General features: G+C 39.3%; 1 protein-coding gene across 1 annotated transcript in view; it reads left to right on the top strand.

Annotated features, from left to right (window-relative positions):
• LOC108369719 (nuclear RNA export factor 2-like) overlaps positions 1–11,968 on the top strand; it is a 42,458-nt gene that overhangs the window by 9,926 nt on the left and 20,564 nt on the right. Inside the window, 3 exon segments of the mRNA XM_017624889.1 lie at positions 6,711–6,722; positions 7,066–7,203; positions 7,266–7,412. Of these exon segments, the coding sequence (XP_017480378.1) occupies positions 6,711–6,722; positions 7,066–7,203; positions 7,266–7,412 (297 nt within the window).

The raw sequence follows: 11,968 nt of genomic DNA, 5'->3' as shown, positions 1-11,968 counted from the left end.
AAAAAAGAAGATATAAGAGGTTTATTTGTATTTTTTATTATCACTAAATTGTTGAAACCCAAAAGTAGATCATGATAAAGTATGTAATATCGAATTAAAGATAATACCTTGTACTTTCTAAATTATATAAAATTCTTTGCCATTAATTATGCAGTTTTTTCAAAAAAGGTTATTTCATGATAAAAATAATATTTCTTCGTTTTTTAGTGGTTTTGGTTTAAAAATTTTGTATTTTATATAATATTTTATATAAATTATGAATATCAGCTGAAGAACAAATTAATTACCTTTATGGTGACGTCATTAGATTTTTAATCGGTTATAAAGTTCACAAGATATTAATATTTAAAATATCTAAAAATTGAACTTTAACCTTCTAGAACCTCTTCATTTTTTACTTGCGACAAATCATTTTGGCATGGTTGAAATGAGCATAAAAAGTTCTATTGAACTGCATTTTTCGTTTTTGCATAGCTGAACGGTCGGCATTCTAGGTTTGTTCCCGGAAATGACGAATAACTTAAATCAAAAATGCATATTTCTATGTATTGTTTAGTATTTCCATTAAAACACCAAATATATTGCGAATTCGCATAGAATTAATAGTACACATTTTACTTCTAATTGTATTCTTTGCGTACTTTTTGTAGTACCATTCTACTACCGTTTTCGCAAACTGCGATCACATTCTTCCCCTTTCTCCTACTTCCAAAATACGAATCTAGATAAAGGAGTGTCAACTTTTAGCTGTCACAAATTACACAACCTTGTATTATTGAATCATGGTATGAGCCCGTTGAATCCTACATAATGTAGCTCGTGTCGATTAGTGCGGTTAGTTAAATTACATCATAACAGGTGACGTATTTCATCAAGCCAATGTGACCTCTCACACATCTAGCAAACAAATAATTTGTTTAAGCACTTACAGCATCAAATTGATGGGTCCTCCGCTGTACAGTCCGGATTTAGCGCGTAATGATTTCTTCATTGTACGCGTACATCAAAGATAAACTGCGCGGGCAACCATTTTTATCGCCAGAAGCTATTGGCACGTTCAAAAACCATGTTTTTGAGGTACCAGTATATGCAACAGTATACTAATCATGTTTTTTTTCTTGGCTAGTCTAGAGACTTACTTAGTGTCCCTCGTATATCAATGTTTTTGAAAAATAAAACTTACTTTATTTTTTCTTAAATCCAAAACTGCAAAAGATACTCCAGAAAATACCGCCAGTGGCGCTACAGAGGTAATACCATTTTCGCTGAGGTTAAATCCATTCACTAATCTGAATTTTTCATTCCGATAAATTAAATTGCAAACGGTTTCAAGTACTGTACGATTGCCCAGATTAACAATCAAGTCGAAAAATTCAGTTTGGGCATTAAACCGACTCAAATTCAATATTCCGCTTACGCCATTAATACGCTCCATACAGGTGAACAAACGGTTTATTGCCTCTGTAAGCTTGGCATGAGGGGAAATTTGTCCAAATTTAAAGTCACCGACATTAAATTGTACTTGCAAATTAACGAATGATGCATCCGAGAGTTGAATGCGAAGATTCTGTTCGAAGAGTTTGTTTATCGCAGCTTTACATTGACGAACAAGAAATCGATCTTCTTTGGAGCCGCGCTGTAGATGAAATGGTATGCAATAATAAACCTTTGTACACATAAATATAAAATATTCGTACATACATCATCGGTTGGCGAGCAATACCTCGTATCCGACAAATGCAAGAGCAAAAAAAATTTGTTTTCTTCAAAACTTTTGAATTAGATTAGTTCAAACGGCACTTACTAAATATAGTAATATTATATATACTATTAACTGTGTAGAGTAGGCTCTTATTGAGATAGGGTAACTAAGTTAAATTTTTTCCGTCCCAGCTCACGTTGGGGTTTCGGTACTATGCTTTGGCAGTGGAATGCCTACATTTAGTATGTTGTGATTTCGGTAAGCCAGTTAACCAATTTACGCAGATACATTGTAAGCGATGACGAGCGAATTCGCGCGAAACCGCAGCCGCATACGTAATATTACATTTTAGGTATACGCGGTATTCCACGCCAAACGTCACTATTTACTTCTTCAAACGTATATTAATAGTACAGAACTGGTAATGTAATCATTATGCGCAAAATAAGTTAAATCAGCATTTACTCATTATTTCACTCAAAAACTTTTATTAAATATGAGGCCATGAGAGCCAGGCAGGCGATCTAAAATTTTTTTTTGGTAATATTAGATAGATTAATAGTATTTACGGTCTTCTATTGAAAAGTTAACTTCACCTACAGTTGTCCACAAAATAATAGGAGTGCGATATTTTGACCAGTTTTGGCTATTTGTCTTTTGTTTATTTAATGTTTATTACTTTTTTAAAAAAGCCTAGCTGGCTATACAACAAACACCATATAAATTCAGATTTTAGACTATGTATAAAAATTATAAAAATTTTGCAATTTTTCACCCAAATTTCAAACTTTTTAATCAGAATCTTTAGAAAAAATTCTGGTATGCAGTTTTGTAGCACATTCAATTCTAGTCTGAAGAAGTGCAAGTTTCAAGCGGCTAAAAAATTCCGTTGATTTTTGGCAATTTTTTTGCTGGCAGTGTCCTCCATATAAAAGAAAATTGTCGACATACTTTGTATGGAAAAAACGTGAAACATCTTTAACCAAAAAAATTCTCAAAAATCAACGGAATTTTTTAGCCACTTGAAACTTGCACTTCTTCAGACTAGAATTGAATGTGCTACAAAACTGCATACCAGAATTTTTTCTAAAGATTCTGATTAAAAAGTGTGAAATTTGGGTGAAAAATTGCTTTCTTGAATGGTTTGGCTTTTGGCATGGATGCGTTGCAGGCTTTGACAATCGTTGTCATAGTTTTTTGGCATCAATGTTATGGTCTGATAGGTTAGTTTTGCAGATGTTGCAGATTAACCTTTGTGAGTTTAACTTGGAAGTCATCCACTTCCTAGTACTTTTATTTCCTACGGAGCCTGGCCAATTTGCTTTCTCTATGTCGAAACGTATGTATTTGTGGTCGCTGGTGGTAAATTCTTCGAGTTATTAATCTTTCGGAGACCAGAGTAATGTCCGGGATGGCCCCACGCAGCCTTTTCTTCTAAATGTGGGAGTATTTCCCCTGTTTGCTAGAACCAGTCCCTGCCGGGCTGCCATATTTAGGATTCGTGTTCCCCTGGAACTTGTTGATGTCGTTCCCCATTCTACCACTGTCGTGTTAAAGTCGCCTGCTGTTACAATGTTTCCGCCAATCTGTAGGGCTTTATCTTTCAGAGGTCTAATTTTCTTTGAAAAATTTCAATCTGGTCATTTGGTGTTAGATATCAACTCATGAGTGTGTTGGTTATTTTTTATCCACACAAAGCATTAAAACCAGGTACCGTAAATAGAAGTTATTTTTTTCCAACGGTTAAACTAGGCCAGATATTTTTTATTTTTTTAAACAGAAATAACGATCGAAGGCTACCAAGGGTTGTTCTATGGTAATTAAAAAACATTTTTTATTTAAATATTTTTCAATAGCTGGCTTTTTGCTGGCTTTCCCCGTTTAAATATTTCAAATATTTCAGTTTTGAAGCTATTTTAGTCCTGTTTNCTAATTAAAAAACATTTTTTATTTAAATATTTTTCAATAGCTGGCTTTTTGCTGGCTTTCCTCGTTTAAATATTTCAAATATTTCAGTTTTGAAGCTATTTTAGTCCTGTTTCAGTTGATACCAAACTTGTTTCATTTGGATAAGCGGTGTGTTTATTATTAGGAAAGGACTTTTATTTTCGACTTAAAAATATCTGGCCAAGTTTAGCTGTTGAAAAAAGGTAACTGTTATTTACGGTCCCTGATAAAAACACTGTGGTTGCTTATGTTTGGTAAGCACAGAGCCGCTGTGCGGGTCCTGTCCTCGAGCCAGGTTCTATCGTTTCGCTGTTTGTATTGTTCGCTTGTAAGCACCACATCTATAATTTTTTCCACCGCGATGTGACTCAATATTTCATCTGCAGTTATACTTCGGGGCATGTTGGCTTGCAAAATTCCTGTCATTTGGCACAGTTTTTTCTGTATGGCCAACTGCTTTTTCTTCGGCTTTTAGAAAAAGGCAGCACCTCGGTTTATTTCGGCATTCTTTTATCCTATTGTTTGCTTCACCGCAGCGAATACATAAGCTTTTCTGTCTTCGCCATAACAGTTGCACTGCATATGGCCGAATCGAAGCATCTGAAGCATCGTTTTATGCCTTTAGCCGCGCGGATGCGTGTTTTAATCCACCCTGCCTTAACTGATCCTGCTTTTAGGAGGGTCGCAGCGTCTTCTGCTGGTAATTTGACAAATGTGCGCATTTGTTCTCGGCTATTTGGCGTCGTAAGGGTAACGCTCATAGTTCCGGCGTCTGGAGAAATTTTCTTTAGTACTCCTTGGACGTCTTGGGTTGTAAACGCGTCTAAGTCTCGCAACTTCTCTTTGAGTCCTTCCTCCTCTGCTGAGTCGCAAAACTGGTCTCTGACTTTGGCACCTTTTTCTAGCTGAAGTAGGATAGCGCCCGTCTTTGTTTTCCGGATTTTACGCGCGCCTCCTTCATCGTCCGGGTTCACTTTGCTACGTTTTTGGCACGTCAGCATTGCTGTATCCTTCTGCTGGTTTAATCATTATCGCGTCTGGTTTGGGAGGTCGGACTACGAGCTTCTTCTTGCTTTTGTCATTATCTCTTGTTGGTCCGCGATTTTGAACCGATAGGTTANGTTGCTGTATCCTTCTGCTTTTGTCATTATCTCTTGTTGGTCCGCGATTTTGAACCGATAGGTTATCTGGTCGATTCTTTTTAGGCTTAACGTCCTTCCTTTTGGATACCCTTCCTTAGCTCGTTTGCAATTTTCTGCGTCAGCTGGACTTGAAGCTGCCATTTCGTGGACCGGTACAGTTGGCGTATCTACAATCTTCAGATACATAATTTGCCGTATTTCCTGTTCTGCTCTTTGCCAGTTCCTTCGGCTTGCAGATATTATGTCAAAGAGATCGTCCATTTCAGAGATCCCATTTTTATACCAATTTGTCTGACTAGCCAAGGCCGTCTTCATTGGTTGAAGGCACTTAAGACATTTGTACAAAGCTTTTTCTTCTTCCAAACGCATTTTCCTGATAAAATCTTGGCGCGGTAAACCTGATTTCCTCGTGGTAGACTTCTGTATTGTAGCACAGTTTACATTTGCGCTCATGGTGGGTGTTTCGGTCCGCGCTGGTGTGTAATTGGAGTCGAGTTGACAGCAGGTCCTGAAGCTATAATTTTTGAAATGCTAGGTCCAACCTGCTCTTTTTCAGCTGGGAGAGCGAGTGTGCCCTCGGAGTCGCACCTAGCATTGTTGCAGACGCTGACCAGTGCACCGAAGTGAAAAATAAAGCGTAACATTTGCAGCCGTACCTACTGATGTACAGACGCATGTGCTGCCGGGCACTTAAACCCCATATACCAGNTTGCCGTATTTCCTGTTCTGCTCTTTGCCAGTTCCTTCGGCTTGCAGATATTATGTCAAAGAGATCGTCCATTTCAGAGATCCCATTTTTATACCAATTTGTCTGACTAGCCAAGGCCGTCTTCATTGGTTGAAGGCACTTAAGACATTTGTACAAAGCTTTTTCTTCTTCCAAACGCATTTTCCTGATAAAATCTTGGCGCGGTAAACCTGATTTCCTCGTGGTAGACTTCTGTATTGTATCACAGTTTACATTTGCGCTCATGGTGGGTGTTTCGGTCCGCGCTGGTGCGTAATTGGAGTCGAGTTGACAGCAGGTCCTGAAGCTATAATTTTTGAAATGCTAGGTCCAACCTGCTCTTTTTCAGCTGGGAGAGCTAGTGTGCCCTCGGAGTCGCACCTAGCATTGTTGCAGACGCTGACCAGTGCACCGAAGTGAAAAATAAAGCGTAACATTTGCAGCCGTACCTACTGATGTACAGACGCATGTGCTGCCGGGCACTTAAACCCCATATACCAGAGTGGCCCCACCAGTATTTATCTGCTGTTGGGAAATCTCTCGTCGCGTGTTGCCTCCCTCTCTTGGGTAAGTGTTCTCTCGGTGCAAACCCCGATGGGGCTGGGACGCTTACTTAAGAGCGGCATCGACTCGCCTTGACGCTTAAGTTTGCAGGGCTTNTTTGGCCCCACCAGTATTTATCTGCGGTTGGGAAATCTCTCGTCGCGTGTTGCCTCCCTCTCTTGGGTAAGTGTTCTCTCGGTGCAAACCCCGATGGGGCTGGGGACGATTACTTAAGAGCGGCATCGACTCGCCTTGACGCTTAAGTTTGCAGGGCTTTTGTGGCCCTTTATGCCACGCCCTCCACTCTTACCGCTCTTAGTCAGGGGCTGCTTATTGGTTATTTGCAGCTAGCCTAAATTTAGGCCGTCCACAGCCCGCCAGCTGTGGCTCCAGATGGCCTGAGCTCAGCCGTAGAGCTATAGAGCTGGAAAGATAAATGTTAATAATAAATTAAATGTCTTCATATGCATTGCCACAACTTGTAATAAGTATTATGTATGTTATATCGTCCCATTAATTGAACTCCTCGTTCAGCAGTAACATTCACGACATGTAAACTTGTCAGAAACAGCACCATCGTGGTATAAAAGAGACCTAGAAAAAACGGCATAATTTTTTATTAAGTATGTATTAGATTTTCAGGTACCACAGAAAAAAGAAATATCGCACGTTTAATAATAAAGAGAAGGTAACCCAAAATTTACGTTTATGGAGATTTCATTATGCTTATAATAAGCTTGATAAGTAGAATATGTTCAGTTTAATAGATAACCATACTTCCCAAATATGGCGAATATATGTGTTTTTCCATCTGTCTTTTTGTATACCAACTGTATGAATTGATAAAACTTTGAGTTTTCCCACAAAATTGAAATTTTGAAATACTTCTTTTATATTATTAAATGCGATATATCGCCTAAAAATGAAACACCCTAATATACATACATACATATATACATACATACATATATACATACATATGTATGCATATGTTACATATTCAGATCATTTCTTCATCTCGTGTATGCCGTGATTTGAACGACGTGAAGGCAGACGAATTAATGTTAGCCGGGAACCCGGTAACGAAATCTAGCAACTATCCTGAGTGCATGCGACCTGTTCTTAAAAATTTCAAGGCCATTGTAAGGAAATATAATTAAATTTACTGTAGTAATTTCTTTAACTGTTTATTTTTTTATTGAAGGATGGAATACCTGCTGAGAATTTATCAAAAGACTATACACCGATGGACTACGAAGTTGACATTGACAAAGATGGCTACCGCGTTGATTTTAGTAATAAAGAAGATATGATAAAGTTTCTACATAGTAGTGATTGGCATGCTATCATGGTAATGAGCGTTTGGTAAATTATAAATAACACTCACCCCCATGCTGAAATCCAAATTTTCGTAGTTACGAATTCAGAGCTCCGCTCCGCAATATATAAAAATGGTATGCAGTAATTCGGCCGTAACTATTTACCGCGTTGCCAACCAAAAACAAGAAATTCGAATTTCTCATAGAGCTATTTTGACAGAACTAAAAAATTTTATGATTGCAGGTGAAGAGTGAAATCTGAAACCAGTGATTATTAGCCATTTGTAAAGCGTTCCCATGACAGTCGAGTCTACGTAACCGGAACGACCCAGATTTATATCTGGCCAAGAACTGTCACTCTAGCAACACTCCCCAAAAAACTTTTTGACAAAACTTCGAAATTACGATACGACAACGCGGATTTGAGCATACCTATTATACGATTCTTAGCGAAGTCAAATGTACAGTTTCAGCATGGGGGTTATAAAACCACACAAAATGTACTTAATATACTTTTTCGTGGTTCCTACCATGATAAAAACATTACAAGGTAAAATCATTGAGAGGCAGTCTGACGTTTGCCAACAATATAATTTTAAAATTCGAGCTCAGGCTCACACACACATTCTCATTTTTAATCTCAAACAACAACAATTGTGAACAATTTCATTTTTTTTTTTTATTTTATATGATTTTAAAATGTTTGCAAACGTCAGAAAAAAATCATGGCCGACGAATTGAGAGAATGGTTTTACCTTCTAATGTTTTTATCATGGTTCCTACGTTATTTACGTATATCTCGTAATGTTAACAAAAGGTTAATACTCAAAATTTTCAAATGACCTGCAAAATCTGAACTTTTAACCAAAAACCCCTTTTTCATAAGTTGAAACATTCCATATTAAATCGATGGTGGTAGCTGATCTGATTATTTTGGCTCAAAATGTATTTGCATGTGAATCTTTAAAAAAGGTGATTGAAAACCAGACTTTGTAACGTTTGCTTAACCCAGGAACATAAACGCTATTATGGGAACATAAACGCTGAGAAGGATGTTTTGTTGCTTCTGGAATGAAACAAGTTTACAAATAATGAAAGTCGCACTAAGTTAAATTTTTTTTATTAAATTTTTTTTATTTAAATTTGTATTTATATTTCACATCGCCTACTATAATTTTTATAAAAGTAGATTATTCTTTTGACATTTTAAATACCAGAAGCAACCGCTTTAACGTCGTCCGCTGTAATTCTGGGTAGAGCTTTACTGCCATACCTAAACAAAAGCGTCAGCGTTGTCTGGATGTCAAAAAACTCTCATGCCTCTACACTTTGTATGAACCATACCAAAACAACGCGGAGGCAACGTTGGGCGGTTGGAAAAGGCGATTTTGACAGGGCGTTTGGTATTAAAGTTGGCTGCAGAAAACGGCGAAACTGTCATTTTCGTATTACACACAAAACAAACCTATGCTTATTGTTGGTGTTATTTCTGCATTTGACGTAGCGTTAACGCTTTTGTTTAGGTATGGCAGTAAAGCTCTACCCAGAATTACAGCGGACGACGTTAAAGCGGTCGGCGGCAAGTGAACAGCTGTACAGTTGCCGCATGAAATCCGTCAGAGTAAACACACTTGCGGCGCACGACGGCTTCCGTCAGTTGTCGTTTTGATTTGTGCGGTATTCTTTGGCAACCCTACAACTTTTAGAAGACAAAGAATAGGCAATAGAGGTTGAGAGCGGAGACGTGAGTGCAGCGACATGTGTAGAAAAGATTTGATTGTTAGAAGTTAGAGGTTAATAAAAAGAGACTTTTGGAAGTTTCATGTAGTAGTCGGAGCTTACCTGGGGAGAAATTGGTGTTAGGAATCGTTTTGGAGGGGTCCATGCGGTGGTGATAGAAGCCAAGAAAAACGAGTTGAAACTCAAATACAGCAGACTATTTAGTAAAGCTTTAGGAGCACACCATGGGCCACCCATATTACTTGATCTGATGCCGGGATCAGAACCTATTTTTCGATCAGATCTTGCCCCATTGCGTTGATACCAGCTTGCGAAAAAGAAATCGAGAAGTGGATAGCACAGGAAATAATAGAGCTCCTTTTCGCGATGGGCTACGCCGATTGTCCCCGTACTCAAAACGAGTGGCGATATAAGAATCTGCGGCGATTACCGTAATACGGTCAATGCGGTGATAAAACCAAATGCTTATCCCTTACCACTTTTTTCGAGAGTATAAGCGGCCACCGCCGGAGAGGAATTGTTTACAAAACTAGACTTAGAGTAAGCCTACCAACAGTTAAATGTAGCCGAGATCTCGGCGGAGATACTCACATTGAACACCCACAAGGGTTTATACAAGGTGAAGCGGTTGCCGTTTGGAGTGTCAGCGGCTCCGGGACTTTTCCAGAAAATTATGGAGATGACATTATTATTGCACGTAAAAAAAGAATAGAGCACTCTGAAAACTTAGAGGCAGTACTGGATCGAATCGAAGAAGCAAATTAACAGTAAACAAGGACAAATGTCTTTTTGGGCAAACGCAAGTAGATTTTCCGGGATACCATATTAGCAAGCAGGGTGTCTCACCAAGAAGAGATAAAGTCAAAGCTATATTATTTAATTTCTATAACACACTATTACTTGACGAGAAGGCCCGGCGGAAGTGGACAAAAGGACACCACAAGGCTTTTGATAATTTGAAAGCAATGTTAAACTCGGATAGCCTGCTAATACGTTACTATCCAAAAAAGCTTTTAGTGTTGGCCTGTGATGCATCACCATATGGAGTAGGTGCAGTGTTAGCTTGCCGTAACAAAGAAGAGCGGCTCATTGCATTCGCATAAAGGACATTGTCGGCAATGCCATCATAAGGCACCTACTCTTATGGTACACCAGAAGTGGCTTTAATCGCATCTGATTTAGTGTTATTTATGCGGACGAATTGGGTTCTATCAGCAAGATAAGATGCAAGCCACTTAAGCGTGCTAGCATGAAGTCCAATTGAATCCAGCTTTCCTAGTAGTGTTTTAGGACTCACCTTATCAAAGGCTTTCGAAAAGTCGGTGAAAATGACATCGCATTGTTGACCTATTTCGAATTGTTTTAAAATAAAATTCGAAAATAAGGACAAGTTTGAAGAAGTGGACCTACCCTTAATGAATCCGTGCTGATAAGGCGATATGAGCCCAGAAATCTGGAAGACATCCTATCATGGACAGTAATGTGCTGCTTATTTGTACCCTGCGAGGCGGCGTGCAGGCACGCTTATCTAAGCTAGCTCGTCGGTTGGGGGGTGTCATTTCCGCCTGTCAAGGTAATCGCTACATAAACAAAAAGTTAATCGTGCCTTAGGGTATGCTGGAGTATTAGAGAAAGTCACCACACATAACAAAGAAAAAGGAAGATGTGAAAGAAAAAGCACTATAGAGGAATGGTCCAGTCCCGTCCTGTCAGGTGGAGTCATCCCACCCTTCTTCAACGTGACCTCCACGCGAAGCCTTGGGCGTTGTCGTGACTCCTCACGGAACGGTAGTGAAATTAATGTGGCTACATATGTACATACAAATGTATATGCACTAATATACATACATATATACCTATGTCAGCTCAAATTTTAGCAATTCAAAAATTGAATGAAGTGAAAATCGGCTGAGTGAACAAAAATAAAAAAACGGATTTTGTATGGCCAATAGTGGCAGAAAAATAAACAGTGTACGAAATTCAAATTAATCTATAAATCACGAGAATTGCCCTACAAAACAAATACACGGGATATGTCTAAGCTAAGCAACAATAAGAAAAAATAGGTATGTAAATATTTAAAAATTTACTAACTAAACGGAATCTAAAAGTAAGGAATGTGGCTGAAGCAAATGACAAAAAACCAAAAAAAAATCAAACGAACTCTAAAGGCTAATTTAAGAGAGGCTAGGTATACTGGTATAGGCAATTTAAACATAAGCAAAGAACTAAAACAATGCAAAAGAGTAGCCGTGTTAACGGCGCTGCTGCTGATCAGCGGCGAAGGCGTAGCGCCCACCACTTATGCTCCCGCGGCGTTGCTCCTGTTGGCGTTGCTCCTGTTGGCGTTGCTCCTCTTTGCGCTGTTACTGCTGATACTGTGGTTGTTGTTGTTGTTGTTGTTGTTGTTGTTGTACTAGCTGCTACTAAGCTCCGTTCGGGCGGTTCATCCATCAACGTTGTCGTCTATTTCAGCTAGGGGGAGGCCCAGGAAGTGTGCAACTTCCAGAGGGGCTGTCCATAGGGACAGGGGCGTTNAGGGCATGTGAAGAGGTGCCGGGAGTCATGTGGCGACCCTCCACATGCCCGGCATTGGTTGGGCACATCCTCGTTGATTCTGCTCAGGTAGCTGTTGATCCTGCTGCAATAGCCAGAGCGAAGTTGGGCTATTGTAGTGCGGGTCTCCCGAGGCAGACAAGGTTCTGTCCCGTCCACGTCCGGCGGTTGTGTGCCTAGAACGGCATTCACAGGGCGGGAGTCTACATAACTTGAGACTGATTCCCTGTGAACGTCTGTGGCTCCCTGCGAGGGACTGCTTGCAGAGCATTATGTTATGCTCCTTTACAGG

The sequence above is a fragment of the Rhagoletis zephyria genome, unplaced genomic scaffold (assembly GCF_001687245.7).
Source record: "Rhagoletis zephyria isolate East Lansing unplaced genomic scaffold, Rhagoletis_zephyria_1.1 Rzeph_scaffold_03818, whole genome shotgun sequence".
Lineage (NCBI taxonomy): Eukaryota > Metazoa > Arthropoda > Insecta > Diptera > Tephritidae > Rhagoletis > Rhagoletis zephyria.
This window is presented reverse-complemented; position numbering and strand designations above follow the sequence as displayed.